Raw genomic sequence first — 27,865 nt, 5'->3', positions numbered from 1 at the left:
CCCTGCACCGCAGCGGTTCCCATTTTGCAGGAAAGTGGACTGGGCCCGGGCCGGAACCTGGGGTATGTGTGTCAAGGGCTGAGCACAAGTCAGGTGGGGATTTCCCTTCCTTTCGACGTCAGTTCAAAGCGGAGACGTCGCCTGCAGCTTCGGCCACCGGGCGGAGGGCGTATCGGCGCGCGAGCCCGGAAAACGCCGCCTCCTGCAAAGCTCTGGAAGGCGTGACCCCCTCCGGCCAGTCGGCTCTGCCAGCCCGAGGGCGGGGGCGCCGTCGCGGAAGCCCCTCCCAGCCAGTATCTCTCCCTCCCTCTCCGGACCGAGCCGCAGACCAGGCAGAGCCGCGGGCGCCGAGCGGACTGTCCGCCGCCCGGACGCAGGACTTCCACGGCCAGCTCCGGCCTGCCGTCGGTGCTAACCGCGTGCCCCTCTTCGCCTGTCTGCCGCGGCCATGCCAGAGCACGCCAAGCAGGGCCGCCTCCGGCTCCCGGTCCTGCTGCTGCTGCTGCTTTCCGCCTCGGCGCAAGGGAACAGCAAGGTAGGCGCAGACAGCCTGTGAGGACTTGCCCGCTCTCAGCCACCCGAGGCGCCTCCCTTTGGGGCGCGGCTCTCTTTGGCTGGAGGGAGGCGACCACGTGCGCCAGGGCCCGAAGCCCAGCAAAAGAAGCCCCTGGACGGGAAGGGGCGAACCTTCTGTGGGGAGGGAGGCAGGTAGTTAGGCTGGAAACGCTCCAGATGAACTCCCCTCCAGTGCTGTGTTTTCATGGCTGCTCCTTGTTAATGCCAAGAGGAGACGTTTGTAATGCCGGCGAGCATTCTGGGATCTTGCTGAACACTCATTTAAGCCAAAAACTCCGGCTCGGTCCAAATGACCGAGGCGCGACTTTCTGAGGCATCCCTAGCCCCGTTCCTGCAAGGACTGAGAAGACAGCGAGGGACTTTGAAAATCATTGCTATCATTCTTAATTTTCATCTGCCTTTCCTCTAAGGAACTTGGGCCGGTATACATAGATTACCTGCAGATAAATTATGGGTTTCTTCAGAGTCGGAGAAGTTGTCAGGCAGGTAGAAAAATTCCAGCTTGCAGGGGAGGGTTGAAAGGAGGGAATGAAGAAAAAGTTGCCCCACAGAAGTCAACTAAGCAGGCCCCAACGCAGGTGCAGCTGAATTCAGTGGGGCTGGGGATCGGACAGGAAGGGAAGGCAGTAACTGGCCTTTTCCAGCCCTTAATAGTTCAAAGCAGCCTGAAGGGAGCTGAATGGCTCTCTTGCGTCTAATTGCCCCGCTTCCAGAGCAAGATGCTATAAGCTTTAAGGGCTCTGACCTCTTTGAAGCTTTTATTAGGGTCGAAGGAAAACCGCTTCCTCTGACCTCCGCTGGGATCTCTTTCAGCAGCAGTGGCGCTGGAACCTCTATAGCAGACTGGAAGATGAGAAAAGGGTCGGAGGATTTGGGCCGGGAAGCACACACGCCCCTATACCGAACACTCCCATACCACACTGGGAAACGAAGATAAAAAGCCTCGTTCACCGCACGGCACGGCGTGGATTCCCGCTGGCCCGGTCGGATCCTCAGCTGCAGATACTGCAGCGCCCTGGCGCTAGCCTGCAGGGAGGAACCACTCAGCTGATTCGAGCTGGGGTGTCCTCAGTGTTGCCCCTTTCAGTTCCTCGCAGGCCCGCAGTTTGCAGCGCCATTACCTCAACCCCTCCACCCCCAGCAATCTCAGCACTGGTGGATCCCCCGGGATCTGGGATGAGTCGTGCGCGGGGAAGGGATTTGACGCCTCTCCTTGCAAGCTGGAGCGCAGCTGCGCAGAGCCGAATCTCGCCCTCCACATGGCGGGTGGTGTTAAGTGTGGGAGCGGTTCCTTGGCCAAGGAGGCCTCGCTAATTGGGGGCAGGGTGGGGGATGCATTCCACATTTTCCCTGGGAAGACAGGCCTTGACTTTGATGTCAGGAAGGGGACGGCAGTCTGCGTTAGCTCTTGTGCGTTGCTGGTCTGGTTTTCTTGGGCTGCGTTGTGTAAAGGAGCACGGTCGGATCCTGTTCGCCCACGAGCCGCATCTAGAGTTTGTCAAATAGCAGCGGTGGTCTCTGACCATGTGCAGAAGACACGTCACTCGGGCCAGCTCTCCTGCATTTAGGAATCTTGCAGCCAAGTCAGCGTTGCTTCCGGCCGATCCTCGGCTGAGTTTTGATACTGTTTGCATTTGTTATTCTGTTTGACCAGTAGCTGGCAGAGGAGGCTGCAGCCGCCGTCCGGGGATCTTGCGATCCTCTTCGGCGACCGAAGAGCCCCATCCTCTCGCTCCCCGCTTCAAAAACAAGGTCCGGAAAACCGCGGCGCCCACCAGCGCCCGGGTGGCTTTTCTCGTCCTTCCCCAGCACTTCTGGGGCGGCGAGCAGGCCTGGACTCGCAGCGCTCTATTTAGAGAGCAAGTTCTGTTGCACTCCATGGGATTTACTCCTGAGTATTCGTACTTAGGCGCTCGCCGCCGCCAGTTCCCGCCTTAAGCCGGCACGTTCCCTGGCCGCGGGGCCCCAGTTGCGACTGAACATTGTGCCCAGACAAAGCCCCCGAGGCTGCTTTTACAGGGTCGTTCGAGCTCTTTCTCAATCGGATGAGGCCGACTCGCCAATGACCTTATTGGGGGACTAATTAATCCTCGACTTAACGCGAGGGCTGCCAGAGACAGTCCAGAGAAAAATGCTGCTCACCCACGCACAGCCGGATTGTGCGGCCGAGACTTCACCAGTAAGAGCATGTATGCGCCCCAGGCCGGCTTGACTATGGCGAAGTCAAGGAAAGCAGGCCGCAGCCCCCCCCCCCCCGGATTTTTATTTATTTTCATTTATATTGCACTAGTGGGACCCCAAAGCAGGTTAAGTTGTTCTTCTTTCTGCCAATTTATCCTCACAGTAGTTAGGCTGAGAGTGCGTGATTAGCCCAAGTTCACATGGCAGAATGGGGCTTAGAACCTGGGTCTCCCAGATCCCAGTCTGACACTCAAACCACTACACCAGATCCATTTTGGTGCCTCCCCCTTTGATGTTGGGATATCATTTTTTAAACAGTTCTTAGCAAAAATGGGGAAGAGTGCTGTGATTTTACTGCTCCCTCCACCTGCAAAAATGTCATAGGTCAATATAGCAAGCCTGAAGTGGGACTGATAGCTTTTACTTGTTTCTGCTAACCAGACAAGTAGCCTTACCTGGCCTATTCCTCCTCATGGTGCTGTACAGCCATAGGGCCACAGACAAGTCAAGGCACATGACAACCAGGTGGGGCCGAGTAGAAATGACAGCTGTCCACTGGCACACAGCATCTCCTGCAGCTTTTCATTTTTGGTCATCCTTCCCACCATTAATGTTGCTTGTGCCATATCATGCAAATATTGCTTCACAGAGTACAAGGTCCCTGCCCTGAGGAACTTACAGTCTAAATGTTGAGACAAAGAAGACCACAAAGGCAGGGGAGGGTTGTGGAGGCAATCACAAACAGGGTAAAAATGTGCACTCATGTTTTTCACATGGTGAGTGAGATTTGGCATGTATGTGAAGCACGTATCACATCCACATGACTTACATTCTGCACATCAGTGATCCCCCCCCCCCCGGCAGCATATTCTCCAAATGGCACATGTAGCTTTGGATTTCTGAGCAGTGTGTTAACCACAGACAGAGCCAGCTTCCTACTAGGTGGTTCCAAAAAGAAGTCTTGATACCCTGGCTTATTGCGTTGTGGGATGTCACAGCACCATCACTGATGACTTATGGGATGCAGGATTCAACACATGCCAGATGATGCCTTGATATTTATTCCAGTCTGAAAAGCCACAAATATTCTCCCTGATCACCAGCAGCTTTAGAGCAAGCACGAGACGTAAGGATTCTTGGATTGGCAAGTGCTGGCTTTCCCAGATGCCAGATAGTAAAGGCAAGAATGGATGACTAGGAAAGAGATGTAGGGGCAATAATAAGTGTTAAAATGGGAGGGCGAGCAGAGACCTGTAAGAACACTGTAGCGGAGGTAAGCCTCTTGCTTGCATCTAGAAAGAAAGTGGCCTACACTTCCTCTATCCCTGCCAGTGCCAGTTTCACTTGATTTGTAGAGTAGAGCCTGATCCAAGAGTGCAGATGTACTTCAGGCTGTGCTGTGGGACAGAGAAAGGGACTGGGTTTTGGAAGACATGATCTGGAATTGCTGGCCAGGGAAATAACTGCAGGGAGAACTGCTGAAAGAGGGGCTTGTCTGGCATCTTGGGAATGAGCAAAACAAATACTTAGAACATGTTCACTCGCTTAACCCCTTGCCTTTACTTGTACCAATCCTGCTCTTTCAGATGATGGTGTGTACAGGTAAGTGCAGAATTTTCTTTCCTCTTTCTCATTTTGCATTCTCTCTGGGATATGACTGCCAAGATCGCAGAACCTTCCCAGAGCTGCATTTTGTTATTCTTTTGAGGTCCCATTTGTTGCACCAGCTATGATTGTACAGCTTGCTATATTATTGCCCCTTTGCAGGGTTACAGAGGGCTGGAGCAGCAACATCTATTTGGGAGGGCAGCTGCCCTCAAAGACTTCAGCCCCTTGCAAATTGTTTACATAGAATGCCCAAGAGCCCCTGAAAATGGAATCTGTGGGAAGTGGGGCTAGCAGCAGCGGGGAGGGGTGGTGCATGCTCCATCACGAGGCCGTCAGTGTCTGGAAGTGGCTTAAGCAAACAATGGCCTGCGGGAGAGGAATCTGCTGTCCAAACTGTCTGGGTTCAACCAGAAGCAAGGCTGGGATGGTGCATAGCATAGCAGTTCAAGTCTCCCTGCCGTCAGCTCAGACTCTAACCTAAGAGGCATGCTGGCATGCCTGGAGCAGAGAGCACCATATTCCCTTCATTCCAGACCCTAAAGCTAGGAATCTGCAACCTTTTACAATTTAAAGAGTCGAACAATGCCAAAATTCAGAGCAAGAGATGAACAAAAAGTCAGATAAGAAAGCCTATTTCCATAACTGAAAACATACATCTTGACATTACTGAGAATTGACATGTTCATTAATAATCCATAACTTTTCGGTAGCCCAAACGCTGGTTATCATGAGGACTCTCATAGGAAGTAGCGCTCACAAGGTCTCGCAATAATACACATGAGCATCCTGTGCAATTGTTCTAGTGCACTGGCATAAATCTGTGCATAGTTTACACTTGGATTACTGGCAGCTGTTCATCTCTGTTATATTCCTTACTGTAAAGCATCTCTAAGAAGCATTTTTAGTCCGATAATTCCCCTCGCCATTCCTTTCATAAACTGATGATTCTACCATCCCACTTACCCTCCAATATTAACTTAAAGATTTCATTTTCCATTTTTAAAAGAGACATAATTTGGTTCCTACTGAGCCACATTTGGCTCTAAAGCAATAGGTTGCAGATCTCTGTCCTAAACAATCTAGGTTCCCTGGCTCAGCTGTTGTAGCACAGAAGTTAAGTGGTTGGGCTACGAATCGGCACTGTACTGGTTTGAATCCTGCCATGAGCTCAATAGGTGGCCTTGGGTACTCCTCTCAGTCTCAGCTCCCCAGCTGTTTTGTGGGGATAATAATAGCACTTAACTTGTTCATCACTCTAGGTAGGGCACTAATCTGTCTAGAAGAGCAGTATATAAGCACTATTATTATTATTATTCAAATTTCACACAACAAAATCAATAATAAAGATCACATGTTATCATTGACTGGCCTTGCTGGTATCCAGAGTTTCCACCAGAGACCTAAGTATCAGCCAGGTATCGGTGTAAAATGTTTGCCGTTCCAAGTAACACCATCTTTTGCAGTTCTGTAAGTGTTATATCAGAGAGCTGCAGTTTATCCATATAAGTTGTGAAGTTTTTCGAAATAGTTCCCAGTGCCCCAATGACAATGGGGACTTGTTGTTGTTGTTGTTGTTGTTGTTATTTCTGGAGCAAAGCCCCTTCACCATGCCCAGGCCTGGCAAGCCAGTGCAGGTTGATAACTGCCATAACTGTGAATGCTTATCTACTGGGTGGGGGGGAGGATGGGCTTTCTTCCTGTAGTGTAGTTTTCTTCCTTCATTGTATCTTGGCTTTGCTAAGAGGTCTTATCAGTACTGCTGGGAACGTGTGGGAACGTGTGGGAACCAACCTTGAGAAATTCAGCTTTGCATCTTTTTCAGGACTTTCACTGACTTCAACTTACTTGTTTGGACTGGGGGGAGGAGACTGGGGTTATAACCTCTTGGGGAAGACTTTGCTTCAGCATTCCATGCAATCTCTATGTACCCGTGCACATCTAGAGATATCTAATAAAGACATTTAAGTCATACAACTGTGTTTGATGAAGTGGAGAGTCTGAAAGAATCCTCTAGCCAGTCCGGAAGATAACAGCATAAAATTGACAGATTTAAACCACAACCCTAAGCACACTCAGGGAGTAAGTCCCATTGAATTCCATAGGATTTACTTCTGAGTATACTTGCTTAGGCTTGCAATGCCAGGGTCCTGTTCTAAATATGTTGCTGTCTGGAAGGCCACCTCCACTAAAGTCTGGAAAAAGTCTGATGGTATGCACCACTGAAAATAGGTATTATCACAAAGTTACAGCACTGGAGCATCTCAAGCCCAAAGAACTGGTCTGGTGGATCAGACAAGAGTTCCATGTATCCCAGTTGAAGCAGCAACAGGCAGATGTCACTGTGAACTTAGGAAACAGACCTTCTGCAGGTTTATAGAATGTGGTAGAGAAACTGGATAAAGAGAACTTTTTCTCCCTCTCCCATAATACTAGAACTTGAGGACTCCCTGGTTGGCTGCTATGTGGGACAGGATGCTGGCCTAGATGGACCACTGGGCTGATGGGCAGAGCACATACACTCTGTGCATCTGATGAAGTGAGTTCTTACTCATGAAAACTTAAGCTTATCTGTTTTTAACTGTATTTATGTAATTTGAAATGTTGTACTCCGCCCTGAGCCTGCCTGGTGGGGAGGGCGGACTAAAAATCTAATATAATAAATAATAATAAATAAATAATAAGCTGTAATTTTTTTAAAAAACCTTTAAGGTGCCACTGGACCTCTGTTTAATTTTGTTGGAACAGAATAGCATAGCTACCCCTCTGACATTAATGTAACACCAGTTTTTGTATGGGATTCAAGGGGCCTCTGGAAAATTACAGACTCCTCTGGGGGCTGATTTCAATGATATTACATATTTTTTGTTTCAAGGCCAGCAATTCTACTTTTGAGTTTATCTGGGAAGTGTGTTGCTAGATCAGACCAATGGTCCATCTAGTTCAGCTCCTGTTTCTCACAGTGGCTGACCATATACCTCAGAAGGCCCACAAAAGGGGTGCAAAACTTCTCCTTGTTGCCCCCCCCACACTCACCAGAAACTGATATCCTAGTATATTGCCTTCAGATGAGGAAGTCCCATTCAGCCATCATGGCGGACAGCAATTGATAAACTTTTCCTCAATAACTTTGTCTGATCCTCTTTTAAAGCCATCTAACCTAGTGGACACTATGTGAATTCTACAAGTTAATGATACATTAGAAGCACTTTCTTTGCTCTGTCTTGAATCTACTGTCCATCAATTTAATTGGGTGTCCCTGAGTTTTGTTATTTTGAGAGAAAAGATTCTCTCTACTCGCGTTCTCCAGACCATGCATAATTTTATAAACCTCCACGTCTCCCCTCAGCCATCTTTCCCCCTCCCTGTATTAAACCCCCTAAGATATTTAAGAATGCTTGGGTGAACCGTCATCTCTAATGAATTGTAGATTTCTTTTTGTCAGCACTAAAACTTAAGCCTTCATTTTAGGACTGAGGGTCTGCTGCTTGATATAGTTCCTCTGATGCCTTTCCTAGAAATAACAGCTCAGGTTAGGGCATCTTTCAGTATAGTTCATAGCAAATCCCAAGGCAAAGAAATCATTTAGCTCCTCTGCAATCTCACTACCCTCTTTAGCAATTCTTCCACTTTTTTGTTGTTCAACTGCATACTTGTCTAATGTCCTGCTCCTGATGTACCTTAAAGACTAAAAAAATATTTTAATGCTTCTAATGATTTGTTCCTTCTTTGCTTGATTTACAGTGTAATCCTATGCAGGATTACTTCAATCTAAGCCTGTTTTTTTTTAATGCAGGTTGCTAATTATGATTTCAATGGTCTTGGTCTGCTGCATAGTCTGGAGCAAGCCTGCCTGCCTGCCTGCCTTTTATGACCTCCTTGACTTTGCTATTTAACCATACCAACATCTTTTCAGACCTGTTTGACTTTTTCTAATCTGTGGTAAACATTTTATCTGAGCTTCTGTTAAAAGGATTTAAAATATCCTCCAACTTTTCTGAAACAATTTGACTACCCAGATGCTTATGCAGAAACTCTGATTTCAGTGTGTGTGTGTGTGTGGGGGGCTAAATATGCCTAACTTTCTTTCAACTGTGCCTTGTGCCTGCATTTCAGACTGACAGATTCAGATGGGTGGATTCAGATTCAGTTCAGACAAGGATTCAGTTCAGACTGGGTGATCCTGCATTTAAACAGTTGCACTGAGATGGAATATTTTGCAAGTTACTGCTTTTCCTGCCAGCACCACAGACTGCCATTCTCCAGCCTAAGCAACTGTTTATGCACAGGAGCTCTGCCTTTGGCCTTCAATAGCCAACTAAGCCCCACCTTTCCCACTCTCTGCCATCTGTGTGCTCATAGCTTCACTCACCCCCACTAATGCAACATACACACACATACTCCCTCTCAAACACACACAGTGCAAGCGTGCTAAGGGGCAACTCTTAAGCAAGATTAGAAACAATAACAATCAATCTTAGCCAATCACTTGCTCTCACCCTCCCAAGGGAAGACCACGTAAGCAGCCAAGACCTGTGGCATGCCTTGCTCTGGCACTTCAGACCATTCAGCTGGAAGCCAGACCTATTTGTTTATATCTGCATCTTGGCAGGCTGCAGTGAGGAATGTATCTCAGCTGTCCACATGGCAGCCATCTCTTGGCAGCAACGTCCTTTGAAGTGCTGGCAGTATGCTTGTGTGTGTACTCCAAGGTACAGTAGGATTGTTAAAGCCCACCCCCACCCCCCGCTGGGGGTCAGGCACTGGATTCTGCTGTCTCCACGGCAGGAGCCACTTCACCAAATACTTGCTGATACCTCAAAACTGGGCCAGCTCCCTATACATGCATCACTTTCGCACTCTCTGCTTTGGGCAAAGTCTTTGGTGGAGACTCAAAATGCATCCCAGATGGCTGGGGTTAAGTTTAAAAGCCAAATGCGGGGGGTGGGGGGACAAAGATAGCTGAGCAGACGGCTTATCAATCTCTCTAGGCCCTGGCCACTGCCAGCCCCTGGTTCTAACTCAGAAGGAGATGCCAGTAACGGGGGCAGCATCCTGCCACTGAATGACCTTTGCCAAGCGCTATTATTAAAAATGTTTGCTTTTTATTAAGCAGACTTCCGTAAGGCCAAATTACTTGAATAACCCATATGGTTCCTGTTTAAGGAAGCTGTTTCGAAAACACTGAGCGGTTGGGTCTGTCTACACATCTAAGGAAAGAGAGACGAACAGTGTGCAGCGTGGTCCAAATGCGATCACCAAAGGCCTGTCCCCTCCCAAGCAGCTCTCCTGGAACCTCCTTCAGCTGCAGAACTTCTGACTATGCACAGTGGCAGTCCTGCTTCCACTGCAATAATTTCTGGAATAGGCCCTCTCCCATCAGATTGGGCTGCAGGTGCAAAGCCAGTTGGGAGTAGAAACAAGAGTGGGAGAGAGAGGAACAGGGGACCACTGGCCAGATTGTCTCAGAGTATCATCCTTGTTACCTTTGTGAAGTACTCAAGTCCCTTCTGATTTCATGGACACAGTGTACAAGCTAACACCATTGTTGAAAGGAGAATACTTTCAGTCTCCAATTGTTTTGATTGTGCTTGCTCCCCTCCAACTCCAGTTAGAAAAATTACTATTATTTCCCATTTTACATACAGGAAAAATGAGACTGGGTGACTTGACCAAAGCCATGTCATGAGTCCCTAGAGGTTATGGGATTCCTATCAGATTTTTCCAGGTCCCAATTTCTAGCCTCTGGAATCAGAGCAGCTCTTGCCACAAAGAAACTGTTCTTGGCTTGTGTGCTGGCAGTGTGACAGGGCAGAGACAAGGGGTTTTGAAGAGAGGAGGGCTTGAGAATCATGTTGAGAATGAGTTTCTACACTGTAGTGACTTCTCATCCACCTGAATAGCAGCAGTTGCCAAAATCTGACATAGTAAAATGCCTTCAAAAGAGAAAAAAGCTTCAAGGCTCTTTTGCAAGCACAGCTTAAGCTGGGCTGTGTGTTCACATAGATTCTGCTTTTATAGAGGTTACTCTGGATCAAGTGTCACACTTATGTACCATTTATGCATGAGCATACTTCTATTCCCCCATCCCACCCAAGAAGACCATGTGAAGACATCCCAGTTTTTTCTCTCTAGTTCCAATAACAAAGCAGTCCCATTTTTTGCACCCACCAACACCCAAGCTGTTTCCACACGGCTATTTTGCTCTACCATGGCTTCCTCCCAGGCATGTTGTTTTTAGGAACATTCCCATGATGTCATCCTCTATTCATCCTGCTTCTGTGTCCCCCCCAAACTTAGTATGGTACTATCTTTTTGGAAAGATCACAGTCAAAACAACTTTAGGTGCTGTGTAATCAGGAAGGTGTGCATTTTTGTAAGTCTCACCCACTGGTGCCACTTTCCTTGTCTTGACCCCTTCACTGCCACCCACCCCAGTGGAGGACTTATTTTGGCTTTTTAAGAAAATTTGTAATGGATAGATTGCTATGGCACTGTAACATAATGGCCCATCACAACAATGCAATAATTCCCAGCCTTCATTTTTTAAAAAACAAATCCCTATTGCTAGCAATTTGAGTTAAAAAGTGTAGGCTGCACATTTCCCTTATAATTCTGCAATGAAAAGAACTAGAGGCAAAATAGACGGTTTTAATGTTGTAGTGACCTAGCTGTTATTTTTTTAAAAGCCTTTTGGAGATGTGGGCAGGGAGAATGGCAGCCACAGGGATCTGAGTCAAAGAAAGTACAGAGAAAACTTCTGTGTGGACACGGTTTCGGTTTCCAATGCCCCTGCACTGGTAGCAGCAAGTGCTACACAGAGAATTGTCTGCAGGTGGAAGTAGCATTAGAGTTGCTGAATGCAGGATGTGCACTCCTCTTGAAAATAGGAAACATCCTCAAAACATAGTGTAAGTGGATAGTACTTCAGGTAGGGGGAACCAGGGATCAGATCACCAGTAAATCACAGAGTTTGTCTTGGACCAGTTAATCTGTCTCCCAAACTACCTTTATTCAATTTAAAATAGGGATAGACCAATTTTTCCAGCTTTGTAAAAGGCCGGCTGTCTTGGAATAAAGAGAGAATGCATGAGACCCTGAACTCCTGGGAAGAAGTAGAATAAAAATGTAATCATAATGTGTTTAAGAGACTGCTTGGTTTGTTGCTTACCACACTCCTCATTCAAGCCTTGAAAAACACACATGATGCTATTTATCATCTGTGGCAGAGGATCCCAGCCCCAAGTTTCCAGGAGTCTGTATTTAGTGTCTTTCCCCTCTCTGTAAAGGCAAACTATGTCATTTTCTGTCTCTTCCCTGGGAAAAAGGCAGCTTTCCTTTGGGAGGGAAAATTAGCCATGCTTGTGTGACAACTGAGAACTGTGGGAAGAAACCCACAGCAGTCTCCAGTATACTGCAGCCCAGCTGTTGCCAGCCCCTAAGAGGGTTTCTTCTGGTTTGTGCTTAGATCTTGTGAGCTTTGCCCTTAATAAAGGAGAACTGGGACAAGTAGGATTTTCTCATAAAAAATCACATCTCTGAATGGCTTTGCTCTTCCTCCACTCATTACAAATGGAAACCACGTGACCTCATGATGTTCTGATGGGTAAACTGGAGGACTGTGGATTGGACAAGATATGAACACACTGGAAAAGTGGGCAGACTTAAATAAGATGCGATTTAACATGGATAAGTGCCAGATTCTCCACCTGGATAACAAAAATGTAAAGCAGGCATACGGGATGAGGGATACACTTTGGGGTAGCAGTGTGTGTGAACAAGATCTGCTAGGTAGGAAGTTAAATATGAGCAGTCAGTGTGATGCAGCAGCAAAAAAGGTTAACACAATCCTGGGGTGTATTAACAAAGGCATAACATCCACATCACAGGATGTCATTGTTCCACTGTATACTGCATTTGTCAGGCCCCACCTGGAGTACTGTGTGAAGTTCTGGAGGTCTCACTTCAAAAAGGACGTGGATAAATTAGAACAGGTGCAGAGGAGAACAACCAGGATGATCAGGTGCCTGGGCAAGCTAAGACTGAAGGAACTGGGAACGTTGTTTGGAGGAGGTAGAAGGGAGACATGATTGCTCTCTTCAAGTATTTAAAAGGCTGTCATTTAGAGGAGGGAATGGACCAGTTTCTGCTGGCAACAGAGGACAGGACTCAAAACAATGGGTTTAAACTACAGGAGGGAAGGTGCCAGCTGGAAGGGCCCACGTGCCCTTCCTAAGTCGTTTGCAGTGGGCCCGCTTGCTCGGGAGCAACGCCGCCTTGGCACGGGTGAGACGGGACAGACAGACTGAGGCGCCGCAATCGCCTCCGGCAGGCGAAGCTGCTCTTCCGGCGCTGGGGCGTCTCCCTCCTGTGGGCTTGGGTGGTGCAGTAGCTGACTTCACTTTTGTTGGCCCCAGCTGTGCATTGCCCGGCCTGGGCATGGGTGGGCCGCCTCGATCGCTGTGCACCTTTAGGTTGCGCGTGGAGGCCTCACGCTTCGAAGCGCTTCTATCCTCGCCCCCACTCCCCCGCCTCCGCCCTTCCGTTTGCAGTCCCGGTTCAGGCCCCTTTGCGAGAATTGTTCCGATTGTGGTCTGCTTCGCTGACCTCTCCTGGAACGGCGCACGGGGGCGCCGTCCAGGGTTACAGGCGGGCAGTAGCGCCTCCGCTGGCATAGTAAGACCAGGAGGCCTTTGAGAAAAGAATACGGGGTTAAATTTTGCATTGAAGCAAAACCCACTCGTTGCCTTCCCCGTAGGGCTTTGTTTGCATGCTGGGCAAAAGACGCGCGCACACAGTCAGCGTGTTTCGCCCCCTGTTCTTTGAGAAACTTCTCCAGATGACACGAGAATCCCAGCAGCTGCCAGGTCGCAAAATATGCCTCCACCCCCCAACACCCGGTCAGCGCGTTGGTGCCTTTCTGCCGGGCCGTCTGTTCGCAAAGCTGGTTGCCAGGGTGTCTGTGGGCAGGGCTCGTCCGGCGGGATTAAACTGGGCTTCAGGAGCTTCTTCCGCCCGGCCAGCAGAGTGGGAGAAATGTTGACGGCCGAGGGAGAGGGGGACTTGGCTGGAGAGAGCTGGCCCCTCCCTCCAGGGCCCAAGCGTGGGAGGGGCGTGCGCGATCCAAGGCTGTTGGCCCGACTGAAAATGTGAAACTATCGGATGGTCTTTTCATCAGAATTTTTTTAAAAAAATATTTCCAGGCTCAGAGGGAAAGTACGAGGGGAAGAGTTACAGATTTGTCTCAGGGTCAGATATAAACGACCCCTGCCCCCGCCCCTGCATCCAAGGCAGGCAACCTTACCTACTGGTGAGATCTGGCTGAGGAAGGAAGCCGGATAGTTGCCTGGGGGGGGGCGGAATTCTTCCTTTCTCCTGTTTTAGATTTTATGAGGGCTGGGGAGGTCAGCACTTTGCCTTTGAGTCCATTTGTACCCAATTCATGCTGACAGCACTATGCCACTGAGACAAGCTACGGATGCACTACAAACTCCCCCCCCCCCCAATAATTATGGAGGATCAGATAGAATCCCATAAAATCAGGTGCAAAACTAGCTTCAGTTCAGTGAACACAGTTTCCATTAAAAACTGGGATTTTATTACATTTTAATCCTATTCTTCCAAGGAATGTTGTGAGATTCTGAGGAAGTGGGGGTAGAATCCTAGGTTGCCAAGCACCTGGAACTTCTGATATACCCTATCAGGACTTTTGACTTTATTTCCAGGCATCAGAGACATTTTGGGTTGCGCATATGTTGTGAAACGTCCTGCTTTGATTTGTTTTCCTGTTTGATTAGATGAGCAAACTTCCTAGGTGATAAAGACTGATTACAGCAACAAGATATAGTTGAGGGTATTTTCTGAGTGCTCCAAACAAAAGTCACTTTTACAATTGTCCTTGAACTTTGCATTTTAATTGAAAACTTGCAGGCCAGGCTGGGAGGGATCTTGAAAGAACTCCTTGGCATGGGTTAGCCAAATATGGCTATAATCTTAGGGGTTTGACCTCGTAATGGATTTAGGAAGGGAAAGGTTTTTTGTTCTTTAGGGGTGCCATACGAGACTGCTAAGGATATTCTTCTGAAGGAGTAAGTAGTGCACTGAGATAAGTCCAAATTCATATACTCTCTTCAGATTTAGGAGGTAGCTGTGAAGGCAAGTTGCAATCGAACAGTTTCCTGGGATGGAGCAAGAGTCCAGTAGCACCTATAAGATTAACAAAAACCTATAAGACTACCACAAATGTTGTTAGTCTTATAGGTGCTACTGGACTCTTGCTCTTTTCTACTGCTACAGACCAACTAACATGGCTACCCATCTTGATCAGTTTCCTGGGAATATGCCACAGAAAATAAAATGGATTTATGGCACAGTGGACCAGTTTAGGATTGCTCCTATAATATCCTCTCTGCTAAGGCAGAAGGAGCCTCAGACTTGGAATCTTGTCTGAAACAACTCACTTGAACAGTCCCCCAAATCTGTAAAACAGATTCAGTCAGAGAATAGATGACATTCCTTTTGAAGTCTTAGTGTGAGAGAGATTGTCCCACCTGCACCCTTCCACCAACCCAACAGTTGCCAAGTTTACAAAGATAAACTAGTGTGTGTGCAATTTAAATTGAGAACCAGAATTATGTAACAGAGGCCAAGACTGGAAGTCTGGGAAACCTGGGTTCAAATCCCCACTCTGTCACGGAAACTTGCTGGGTGATGTTGGGCCAGTTAGTCTTTCTGCCTAATTATCCTCTCAGGATAGTTGAGGAGAATGTTGATGCTTTGGGTCTACAGATCAGGAAAGTGGAATATAAGTAAATAAATGGATAAATATTTATGAAAAACTTTATGAAGGCCACACTGTGCACCCCACCCCAAATCTAGAGTACTCCCAGAGATAGCTCCAAACATAGCCCCACTGTCTCTCATCAACTGTAACTAAGAGAAGAAATTATGAAACCTGAGTTGGCTAATGCAAGGTACAGGGGAAATTACCAGTAGGCAAAATTATAAAATCATAGTTTTAAAACAAAGCTTCATTCCCTGAAGTAAACATTAACAGTTCCCAAAGAGAGCTTATAATACCAACAGGTGGGAGATGAAAGTAGAAAAAACATGGACACGTTCTCAAACTTCGGTAATACAACTGAAATGAAAATTAGACTCCCCCTCCCCCGTTAGTCCCTCTAAAAGTCTCTCTGTCTGTCTTGCTGGCTGATTTTCTGAGGTGTTAGTCTTGTCATTTTCAGGAAGTCACAGCTGTCTGTTCTCCTGACAAACTACACCCTTTCCCATACAAAGAACACCACCTTCTTTATCCTCATGGCCAAACCAAATCTGTGTTGCAGCTTCTGTGTTCACAACTTTCAGCAGTTTTATAAACTTAATTTTCAGGTGCATGGTGGCAGTGAGGCAGTGGAACCAAGAGGCCATGGTTTAAGGCTCCCTATCACTCTGAAATGGCCCTGGAGAGCGTCTATTTGTCCTGTTGGGCTAAATTCTCATACATTCGGATCAACCGGGCAAATTGTGGCTCTCCAGGCTGTTCTAGACTAGGAAAATGGCACAGGGGGAGGCTTAACCCTCCTCCCCAAATGCAGAACTGCCAGTGCACATCCGTTTGTTCCTCAAACAATTCATTTCTCACCAGTAATTTTTCTTCTTCAGTGGCTTTCTATGGCTTTCCCTCAGGGACAAAAGCTCTTTCCATGCCAGTCCACCTGAGTTCCAAACCACAAGGCAGGCTTTGACAAATTTTCTTTGGCTCTAGGAATCAGTCACAACATTTAGGAGCCAAATTTGTTTTTACAGCACAATTTTCTAATTATAGAAAAGACTAACTTCTTAATGGTTTTTTGTAATTTTATTAAAGCTATAACAAAAGGTTTGTGTGTACACACACACACTGGAACAGAAAGCATCTGGTTTAGTAATAAATTCATCCTCCACCACTGATTGGTGTAGAGTTGACATATAAACAAGCAATGGCAAGAAATCACACACACATTTTTATGTCATAGAAAGCATTCAGATGTGAAATGATAAATAAGCTCTGGGTTTGACCAGCTTTTTCACTCAACCTTGGCATTATTACAACTTCCAATACATTCAGCCTTGGCCTTCTTACAGCTTTTGTCCATGGAGGTCCCATGATCCCAAACATAGCCTTTAGTGGTCCCCAGGGCTTTTTTTCTGGGAAAAGAGGTGGTGGAACTCAGTGGGTTGCTCTCAGAGAAAATGGTCACATGGCTGGTGGCCCCATCCTCTGATCTCCAGACAGAGGGCAGCACGGCGCAGAGGGCAATCTAAACTCACCAGCCATGTTCCGGTTGGAACGCTGTTCCACCATGTTCCAGCTGAAAAAAAGCCCTGGTGGTCCCTTTTAACTAATGGAAAAACCGGTTAATAACAACAACAACAACAACAACAACAACAACAACATTCGATTTATATACCGCCCTTCAGGATGACTTAACACCCACTCAGAGCAGTTTACAAAGTATGTCATTATTATCCCCACAACAACACTCTGTAAGGTGGGAGGGGCTGAGAGAGCTCCCAGAACTGTGATTGACTCAAGGTCACCCAGCTGGCTTCAAGTGGAGGAGTGGGGAATCAAACTTGGTTCTACAGATTAGAGTCCTGCACTCTTAACCATTATGCCAAACTGGCTCTCATTCATCCCTTTGTATTTTGACCAAGAACTGCTGAGAGATGCTATAATAAAATCCTTGCTGAAAATACTAGGCATCACAATAAAATTTCTAGGTTCCATGTCAACCAGGCACCTGGGAGTTTTCAAGCCATGCTATGAGGTGACAACTCCAAGAAAATTAAGCTATTGTAAGCAAACCTCAGTATTGGCAGGTAAAATCAAGTCATTATTTCCACCTCCTATTTTGGGTTTGCCCTTAAATGATTACTACTGGAGGCAGAGTTCTCATTTGGTGAAAGATTGTTAGTATGTTGCGGGGGGGCAATGAATCTGGTGCTATCTTCCAGGTGATTCTGGGGGTCCCTTCTTTTGGGGACTCTGAATCCTTAAGGTTTGTATCTATTATTTTAATAGGAACATGAAGACATAGTTAGTTAGGCCAAGTTGGACAAAAGCTTAGACAAACTCAAGGCTCAAGGCTTTTCACTCTTGATAGGGAAAACTGCAGCAATCTTGTCCTGCCCCGCATTAGAACTCCTTTTTGAAATGGAATGGAGATTGAGGCTGGAGGCGGGAAACTGGACTTTAGCTAGCTCCTGTGCCAAATAAAGAAGCACCTCATTTTTAAAATCAAGCCTTGAAAGTTTGTATTAGCAGAAACAACAATGAATCATTTAAAGGCCAACAAAGGTAATGTGGCAGGATCATAATTTTCTTTATACTTATATACCACTTTCCCTTAAAAATCTCCAAGTTGTTTATATAACCATTTATTTCTGCCTTTATCCAATTCAAAGCTAATAACAGACTGATCTTATTGTGTCATTTGCACTAAAAGCTGGAATATACTTTCCATATTGATAATTATTCTTGTAGGCCAGAGCCAGAAATGATAGACAGTAAAATTGTGGACCTGAGGGGAAGCGCTACACCCACCAACCTTCCCATTCTGTCAAGACAATTCTGCAGTGCTTGGAGGTGGGCAAGACAGGACTTTCTGGGTACTACAATGACGGAATTGCCTCTCTGAGGACACTTGCCAAGCTGCATCCCAGTTTCCTTTTATTTATGCTTTTGTCCCATTTGCATCTGGCAAACTGGCAGCAAGGTTCACAGGTAGGCAAAAATGAACAGGGCAGAATCCAGTGGTAAAGGCAGGAGTTAGAGGACAGGGATCTTCATAAGAGGCAAGGAGGGCCTAAATCTTAGCAATAAGCTAATATCAAGACTAAAACCCAAGGGAAATGTTAAACCACCTTCAACAACGTACAGATCTAGAGTTAGCTCCTTGAACCTGCTAAGATCTAAAGAGTTGCATCTTTCTCCCGAGAGAGGCTGTAGTATGGGAGATCCCAAGCTGCCAAGCATGTAGTCCTCCATCTGGTCCAGCCTTTTGCTCCCCTTTCTCTGTTCCTGAGATCCTGGGGGACACTCCAGAGGGGCAGGAGGTGGACAGGTCCACTTAGGGGTATCTGCTGGTTCCAAGAGAACATGAACATGAAGCCCCTGTTGGTGAGGAGGCAGTGGAGCTTCTCTGGAGCCGTGGCCATGTGAAGCCAGTGGTTAGAGTGTTGGGCTAGGATCTGGGACACCCAGGTTTGAATCCCTATTCTGCAATGGAAGTTTGCTGGGTGGCCTTGGGCCAATTACATACTCTCAACCTAACACACATCACAGAGTTGTGAAGATAAAATGGAGGAGAGGAGAAAAGTGGGATATCAGAAATGCAGGGGGACTAGGGCAAGCCTTGACAGCTTTTTATTCAGCCAGGCATTTAACTTGGGGCTTGTCTCACAGGCAGCAAAGGGCATTTTACCCATCCACTCTCTGCTGATTGGTTTAACATTTCATGTTCACTCATTTTCTATCAAAAGGATTGCCTTTTGATAGAAAGGCAATCCAGGTAAGTGTATAGTTCGTGAAAACACTAAAATACCACACAGGCAAGGCAAAGCAGAAGGCAAGAAGAGATGGTAGAAACAGGAGAAATGAGCTTGGAACAGTACTGCTGGGATTGAGTCCATATAATGGGGGGAGGGGACAAGCCATAGCAGGAGACATCAGCAGTGGTGCCATCCCTATTTGCTTCCCTGCCCACTGTTTCCACCAGGTGCTTGACGATGTGGACCAGGTACGCATGACCTCTGAAGGCTCTGACTGCCGCTGCAAGTGTATTTTGCGACCGCTCAGCAAAGATGCCTGCAGCCGCCTTAAGGAGGGCAAGATGCGAGTGGAGGATTTCTACACGGTAGAGACAGTCAGCTCAGGTGCCGACTGCCGGTGTTCCTGTACTGCTCCACCAGCCTCCCTCAATCCCTGTGAGAATGAATGGAAGATGGAGAAGCTCAAGAAACAGGCACCTGAGCTCCTCAAGGTAAAGTACTAGGTAGTATGTTAATGCAATGTATGACCTTTCTTGGGTCAATATTCTTGGAGGTCTTACCTACTTGGCTTAAGTCTGAGTGGGAATTGTCCTGCGCTTTCATGCATCACAGTCCTGGTGCAGTAGGACACTGGGGAAGAACAGCATATCTGAACCAATCTGCTTAGGGCTTACAGGTAACAAATCCATTGGCTGATTTTTTTGTTCCTCTGAAGCTGCAGTCAATGGTTGACCTTCTGGAGGGGACCCTGTATAGTATGGACATGTTGAAAGTGCATTCATACATCAACAAGGTGGTCTCACAGATGAACACTCTTGAGGAGGTAAGTCTGGGAAGGTGTGAGTTCTTTGTCTGTCTCTCGGTCACATTTTTATTCTACCCTTCCAAAAGGAGATCCATGCACCTTGTGTCATTCTTTGTTCCTCTGTTTTTTAATCTCACAAGAATCCAGTGAGTTAGGTTAGGTTGCAAGAGAGCGATAGCCCAAGATTACCTAGGCCATTTCCAGATGGCTTACCTGAAGCAGCTCCATGCCGCAAAACTCATGCGAGAAAATGCGTTATTTCGCGTTTTCCCCGGCACGATCCACAACGTTGCGGCATGGAGCGGCTTCAAGTAAGCCATCTGGAAATGGCCCTAATGAGTTTCATGTCAGGGTGGGCATTTGCATCCAAATCTCTTTAGGCCTAGTCCAGTGCTCTAACCACATCACCACAAAGTCTGTCTATTTTTTCAGTGGATCAGCTGGTGCCTCCCAAACATAGTCAAATGTCACACCTTCCCAGTGCAAAGGGCAGCAAAAGAGTTGCTGCAGTCCTAATCACTATACCATCATGTAGCTGCTCCATAAAGTTGGTGTCTGTAGAGTTCTATGACTCCTTGTTTGGCATGCTTGGGAAGATAATGTCGCTGCTGCTTCCAATGACAGATAAATCCTGGAATAAAGCTGAAGCTATGGCTGGAGCTCCTGGACCTACCGTTTCCTGAAGTTGGTGCATACACTTCGAAATGTTCTGAAGTGCAGCTGCTGTGCCTTCCACCCCCTTCCTCTTTCTCCACCTGTTGCAGTCCATAGGATTTTCATGTTATCTTAGAGCCTGTGGGGGAGAAGAGGAATGGGCAAGAGGTTCAGTGACAGCACCCTGGCATTTAAAGATAAAGTCACTTTCATCTAAAGATCGCCTTGGCAACCCTACCTGCTTGACCTTCTGTTTCAAGGAGAATCAATGTGAGAGTTGGCTTTAGGAAGCTGGGTTGCTCCATTATAAGTCCAGGGTTAACTCTAATTATATCATGGAAAACCTTCCAAACGTGATTTGGGCTAGGATGTACTAAGGCAGGGTTCCCCAATCTCATCAAGCCTATGGGCACTTTGGAAATTTTGAGAACATCAAAGGGACTCCACCACAGGGCGCAGTTAACCACAAATTGGTTGCCTGGATCTGGGGCAATCACAAAACACCAGGAGGTTTCAAGCCAAGTGTTCTGCCATGGTGGAGACAGCTGTTTCCACAGTGGCGGCACTTCCTGGGTTCTTCTGAAACGACTTCTGGTCTAATGAGGGTGAGAAAAGCCAGCACTGGCTCTTTACTTTGGAGAAGAAAAAAGTGAGCACCAGAATATAAACTGGTGATTGCTGTGGTGCCCATGGACACCACATCGGGGCTCACTGCAGGAAGACATTCTTGAGTTAAAGTTTTTGCAAGATCAGTTCACCTCAGCAAAATAAAAAATGTGTCACAAAACATTGCCATGTGACTGCCTGCTTATGCTCATGCCCTGTTTAGAGCCAGAGCTAGGTTTTGGGGTCTTGGCTCTCAAATCTCCATCATACATTAAACACAATTCTTCTCAGCTGGGAATAGAACCTAAGCATTTCACTAGTAAGGCTGCTGGGAGGGAGTGTGACTCAAATTCTCCAAACTCATCCTTGTACCCAGACCATCAAGACCAACCTGAGCCGGGAGAATGACTTTATGAAAGAGAGCGTCCTGCATCTGAGCAACCAGATGAAGCGTTATGAGAACTATTCAGACATTATGATGGGCATCAAGAAGGAACTCTCCAGCCTGGGATATCAGTTGCTACAGAAAGATGCAGCTGCCGTACCTGAGACCAAAGCACAGGTCAGCATTCTTTCTGCCATGTGACACAAGTACAAAATGGCACCCTTTTTAAGATGGAGATATCCTGCCAGGCCTCTGGTTGTGGTTGAGGCGTGGGCAAACTACCTGGCCGAACTTCCTGCTGTGGGACTTTTGGGGCTGCTCCGCTCCTGCTAGTCACATCTTGGTGGCCTACTGTGCCCCACCCCACAGTTCTTGAGGGTACTGATTGAGCTATATTGCACACCGCAATTTGGTATAATTGGTTTTAACTGTATCTGTATTGCCTTTGACAATATTTTATTGTATATTTATTATGATTTTAGTGTGTTATTGTAAATGGATCTGATGTTGTTACTTGCCCTGAGTCCACTTGTGGAGAGGGCAGGTTAAAAATCCAATAAATCAAATCAAATCAAATCAAAAGGGTTGAGGAGGGGTAGGAAAGGGGGAGATCAGGAGAATGCTGGAAGCTCACTGAGTGAAAGAGTCAAGGTTATCCTGGCTAAAGCTCCTGACTGGACTAGGGGTACATCCATTATTCTGGGCTGTCAAATAACCAAAGGCCCCATGGTTGAAGGGTGGCTCAACTCTTGGGCTTGGTCGTGCCCCTGAGGAGCCCAGTTTGAGTACTCATTCTCTGACAGGACCCAATAAGGGAAACAAATCAGGAGACTCTATACCTGGGATGTGTTCAATGAATGCCTGTCCCAACTTTTCTTGAAAACCTCCATTGATAAAGTCAGTCTGACTGCTCCTCCTCTCACCAGCTTCATTCATTGTTTAAGTCCTCCTTTGAGGAGTTCATTTTTAACTGCTTCTACAAGGTCCTCTTCACAATCCCTTCTTACTTTGTCAGTGTCATATCTGCCCCTCTGCATTGCTCATCAAATTTTTCCTGATGGTGGCTCTTTTCCTTCTAGGACACAACTGGAGGAAAAGAGAGGGACAATGGTGGGAAGTACTCTGGCAGTCGGAAAAGCCTGGGGGACAAGACAGTATCAAAGGCTCCCAAGGAGAAGCCACCCAAACCAGAGAAGCCACCCAAACCGGAAAAGCCAAGAAAGGAAAGTGCAAAGGGGCGGCTGGGACCATCATTGCCCACTTCCAAACCTAAATCCTCAGGGCACCAACAAACTGTGATCCGAGGTGTCACTTACTACAAGGCTGGACATCAGGAAGAAGCAGAGGGGCTGGTGATCACCCGTGGTAAGTTCTAAGGCATGTGTGCATAGGAAATACTGAGGCAATTTTTGTAAAACTATCTTAGGTTAGGAAATGCAGTTGACTATGATGACAGGGCAGAGGAGCTGCAACTGACCGACTGCAGGGAAGCAGGAAACAAAGCACCTCAAATTATTGGTTGTTCCCCACAGAGAATCACATAAAGGGGGCACTGCAGATGGAGCAGCAAGAAAGCAAAGGCCCTGCGGCCCAACCAGCTCAGGAGGTACAGACAAGAGCTTGGGAAACCCCTGCAACAAGGCCCAGCACTACTGGAAGTCCCAGAACCAGCAGCACTCGGCCTCCCATTATGAGCACTCCAACTCCACTGAGCACTGGTTTTCCCACTGGAGCACATGACAACATCACTGAAGGGCCCGAAACACCCAGCCATGGTATGTACAAACCCTTGTTTCAACTGCAGTGTAAAATTAGGGCTGGAGGTTGCCAGAGGGTAACCTGTTTCCAAATCAGGCCACCCCCTTCTGCAGTGCACTTGGGCCACGTGAGAAAGATTGGCACAGAAAGGTGGGGCTTAGTCTTGGGTATGGTTCTCCCCATGGAAGGGAGATTGCTTTGTGGGGAGGCAGTCCCACAGCTCCAGCCCTCTTGACCTTGCTGTTGGCTCTCCAGTACGTGAGGCAGTGTGTGAAGGTACGCTGGAGTCAGTGGAGGCTCCTGAGAAGCACCACAGCTATGGACGCAACGAGGGAGCGTGGATGAAGGACCCAGCTGCCAAAGACAACCGCATCTTCATCACCAACTATTACTACGGAAACAGCCTGGTGGAGTTCCGCAACCTGGACAACTTCAAACAAGGTGAGGAGGTGGGGACCAGTGCACTGAAGAGTAGTGGTTAGAGAGTTGAACTAAAATCAACCTAACCTGCCTCACAGGGTTGTTGTGAGAATAAAATGGAGGACAGCAGCTTTGGGTTCACCCTGGGAAGAAAGGTGGGGTATAAATGAAGAAAAGGAGAAATAAAATCAATTTGGCTGAAGGCCTGGTTTTGGAACTGAAATTGTGCTGTTCGCTGCATTGACTTCAGAGGAGAGTCAGGGAGTACATTCTTGTTGATTCTCCTGGATCACTTTTTCACTCAGTCTCACCCATTGTCCTTCCATACTACAGCCCTTGTCCCACATGGCTTTTTGTCCATGCAGATCCCATGGTCCCCAGCATAGTCTTTTTGGGTGGAAAAGAGACCCTTCCTTCTGTTTTCACCAGTAGAAAATCTGGAAAGATACCCATGGTATCCTTCTGGACCAATTGGCTGGGATGGGGATCAGATGCTCTGTTCTCCAGTGACTCAGTCTCTATATGGCTAATCAGTACCAGAAGGTAGTACGGAAGGTTACTGCGTGAGCCATTCGCATTTGTGCTGTGGAGTCTGGCAAGGCTCCGTCTTATCCTCGTTGCTCTTTCTGCCACTCGGTGAGGTGGTCCAGACCTTTGGAGTGAGGCATCACCAATATGGGGATGACATCCAATTCTTTCTCGTTTTAATTTTATTTATTTTTATTTTAAAATTATCTTGCCCTTCTGCCCTCACCAGGCCACCAAGGTGGCTAACAAATGTATATATATAAATTTATATATATAAATCTCATCTTAAAAGTCAATAAAACCAACACACATCGTTCACACAAATAAAACATGGGCAGTCCTTTGTGTGTGTTGGTCCAAAACCATATAGGGCTTTAAAAGAGCACCAGCACTTAGAATTATGGCTGGAAACAAACTGGAAACCAATGTCGATGGAGTGATACGGTCCCTGCAATCCCCTCGCCCCCAGTCAACATCCTGGCTGCAGTATTCTGCACCAGTGTCTGAACATTTTTCAAGGGCAGCCTCATTTAGAGCACATTGCAGTTATTTAATCCAGACATACCCATGGCACGTACCTCAGAGGCCAGATCTTTCCTGCCCAGGAAAAACCTCAGTTGGCTAACCAGTCAAACCTGTTGAAAGGTACTCCTGGCTGCAGCTGCCACCTGCTTATCCAGCAGTAGGCCTGAATCCAAAAACACCCCCAAGCTATGGACCTGTTCCTTCGAGGGGAGCAGAGCCACATCCAGAATAGATGATACCTTAAATCCCAGGTCAGACTTTAGCACTTCTGTCTTTTCAGGATTAAGTATTGTTTAGTGTTGTTTTTTTGCTGCCATCACTGCCACAGAGCACACTTTCAAATGAGCTTTTGCCTGTGTTTTATTGGATTTGTCCCATGTTTACCTCCAGTGTCCCTCTAGCCATCTCCCTTGTCTTTTCATTACCTACAGCCCCTCAGTAAACCAAGGGGCTACCTGGGCTCTAACATTTGACTGAGCATCCACCTGAGTCCACGTGCTTCTCTGAGCCAGTGCTTGAAAAGTGGTAATGGGCCAATAAACAAGATAATCCAAATAAGACAGAGGTGCTGTTGGTCAATAACATAAGCAATCATGGGTTTAGGAGTGAATCTGGGTTTGCTCTTTCTCAAAAAGCAGGTTCTCAGCTTGGGGTGCTTTTACTCTTCAGATGGAGGCACAGCCATCATAGTGTGTTGTATTTTGTCTCAGGACGTTGGAGCAACTTATACAAACTACCATACAACTGGATCGGGACGGGCCATGTGGTATTCCAGGGAGCTTTCTACTACAACCGGGCCTTCACCAAGAACATCATCAAGTACGACTTGCGGCAGCGCTATGTGTCAGCCTGGTCCTTGCTACATGATGTGGTCTATGAGGATACCACACCGTGGAAATGGCGGGGCCACTCAGACATTGACTTTGCTGTGGATGAGAGTGGCCTGTGGGTGATCTATCCTTCTGTGGACTATGACTATTCCCAGCAGGAGGTCATTGTGGTGAGCAAGCTGGATCCTGGTGATCTGTCCATCCGCAAGGAGACCACATGGAAAACAGGCCTCCGGCGTAACTCCTACGGGAACTGCTTCATTGTCTGTGGTATCCTGTATGCTGTGAATGCGTACGATGCAAAGGAAGGGCAGGTGACCTATGCCTATGATACGCACACAGACACTGAAGCCAACCCTAAGTTGCCCTTCATTAATGAGTTTGCATTCACCACCCAGATTGACTATAACCCTAAGGAGAAAGTCCTCTACGCCTGGGACAATGGACACCAGGTCACCTACAGACTGCACTTTGTTGCCTGAGCGTTTGCTCCTCCCTTGCCACCAAACAGAATATGTGCCGGGATAAAGCCTCCTCCCTATTCTGATACTGGCAGACGCCCCAGATGGAGAACTGCTCCTGGGACTACTGATGAGTCAAAGGCCATTCCAAGGAGGGAGGCCATCCAAGGCCTTCTGGGAAAACCCCAAAAAGCTTTCTAGTGGTCAGCTTGTCCAACATGTTGAAGGGCGACAGCAGGAGGGAGAGAAGCGTCTTGCTAAAGAGACATGTTTTACCCTTTCTCACACTGAATGCTTACTCATTCCTTTCGCCCTGCTAAGATATTGTGCTTTTGCATCTTATATTGCAGGATGCAGGCAGCAAGTGACAATGGGCAGTAGTGGTGCGATGTTGATATCCACAGGTTGGGTGCAGGGTACTGTTTGCTAGTTCCTGCTCAAGTGTGGTGATGTGACCTAGGCAATCCCATGCCAACAATGCACCTGTCCACTTTCCTTGGGTCAGCCCACTCCTGACTGTGGGGTTGAGTATGTGGAGTAAAGCAGATCCCAGTGGTGAAGGAAGAGAGTGTGTCCATTTGGCTAAAGTTTCCCCCTGAACTTTTCCAGGGAACAGTCTCTCATATGCTTTTGCAGCCCCCTTCCCCAGTACACCTGCCTTTCTCTGGCCACCTTTCCAAAAAGTGCCCATAAGAACATGTCAGCCAGTTCCATGAAGCCCACACCCCATAAGCAAAGTGGCTGTTTTGTGACAGATATATCTCATTGTGGGACTGAAGTTTAAAATATTACCCTGATAAAATTCTCTAAAACATTGACCTGGGTTCCATCCCCTCCCCACTCCTTTTCAGAATCTTGTTTGTATCATTTTCATAATCTTTATGAGCTCAGTTCAGCTCCTCCAGCACATGCCCCACTGTAATGAATGAATCCAACTTGAGGGGGCCTTAGTGTACCAGGCTTTTCTGGTGGATTGTCGTTCTCTCATCCTGTTGCAAAGTGAGTTTGGCGTTTTCCATTTAAATATCCTTTAAGATACAGAAAATAGCTTGCCTTGGGTGGGTGACTCAAAGAAGGATGAATAGCCTCAAGACTTCACGCTCATTCCATATTGCAGTCACTTTAGACTTCCGCTGTAGACTTCCATTACCTATTTGAGGAGAGCAAAGAGAGCAAGCCAACCCATGGTTTGTGTTGGGGTAGGATGAGCATGGGGAAATGGGGTTATTGTGTTTGTTTAAATGTATGGAGTTTTGGCATTGCTCCTTGTTGGATACTAAGGCTGGGCTGAGAAAGAATGCCCCATGGAGAGGCTAGAGAAGCCATGAGGCTGACTTGGACTTTGCCAGTTAGGAGGAGGAGCAGAAGGCGTGGATAATTTTGAAAGCCATTGTAAATTTGCCTTATTCCATTTAATGTGCATATCGTTTTCATGAACACACTTATGCCAAGGTGATCTTATATTGTTACCTTTGTATTTTGAAATTATTTCCCTTTGAGAGTGGAGGTCTTGGCTGAGGCTTTGACCTATTCTTAACGCATGGAGTTCTTGGCATTCATAAGCACTGAAAAGGAAGAAGGAAGGCAGCTTTTCTTTCTTTCTTTCTTTCTTTCTTTCTTTCTTTCTTTCTTTCTTTCTTTCTTTCTTTCTTTCTTTCTTTCTTTCTTTCTTTCTTTCTTTCTTTCTTTCTTTCTTTCTTTCTTTCTTTCTTTGCTTTTGAGATTTTGATACTTTATTTGCATCACCTTCACAAAGTTATCTCTGCATCTTCTCAGGATCTCAATGTAGTGCCATAGGCCTTTTAAAAGAGTACATGCAGGCCCCTCCAGCTTTCTACAGTTTTTCTCCCACAAGGATTGCTTAATGCCTACCAGTTGCTAATGCCCCAGGAAAAAAAGAGAGCTGGACGGGGGGGGGGGGGTCAGGAGGTCTGCTTTTGCATGACAACATTAATGTTTTCATTTTTGTATGTCTGAAATTAAAATCTTTTAAACATAA

General features: G+C 46.9%; 1 protein-coding gene across 1 annotated transcript; it reads left to right on the top strand.

Moving 5' to 3' along the window:
* The first annotated feature begins 343 nt into the window (after nucleotides 1-343).
* On the top strand, nucleotides 344-27,865 carry OLFML2A (olfactomedin like 2A). The gene is made up of 8 exons (XM_054998510.1): nucleotides 344-535; nucleotides 19,122-19,385; nucleotides 19,610-19,717; nucleotides 21,336-21,521; nucleotides 22,424-22,709; nucleotides 22,877-23,119; nucleotides 23,358-23,543; nucleotides 25,286-27,865. The coding sequence occupies exons 1-8, from the start codon at nucleotides 449-451 to the stop codon at nucleotides 25,885-25,887; spliced, it is 1,962 nt and encodes a 653-aa protein (XP_054854485.1). The 5' UTR covers nucleotides 344-448; the 3' UTR covers nucleotides 25,888-27,865.

Source organism: Eublepharis macularius, chromosome 14, assembly GCF_028583425.1.
Source record: "Eublepharis macularius isolate TG4126 chromosome 14, MPM_Emac_v1.0, whole genome shotgun sequence".
In the NCBI taxonomy this organism is placed as follows: domain Eukaryota; kingdom Metazoa; phylum Chordata; class Lepidosauria; order Squamata; family Eublepharidae; genus Eublepharis; species Eublepharis macularius.
The sequence above is the reverse complement of the archived record's forward strand: the minus strand, read 5'-3'. Positions and strand labels throughout refer to the sequence as shown.

Excerpts from the sequence above, each read along its gene's own strand:
- OLFML2A (XM_054998510.1), top strand. The coding sequence starts at position 449 with ATGCCAGAGCACGCCAAGCAGGGCCGCCTCCGGCTCCCGGTCCTGCTG. Across the intron at positions 19,718-21,335 it reads AGATGAACACTCTTGAGGAG|ACCATCAAGACCAACCTGAG; the intron begins GTAAGTCTGGGA and ends CCTTGTACCCAG. Across the intron at positions 22,710-22,876 it reads GGGGCTGGTGATCACCCGTG|AGAATCACATAAAGGGGGCA; the intron begins GTAAGTTCTAAG and ends TGTTCCCCACAG.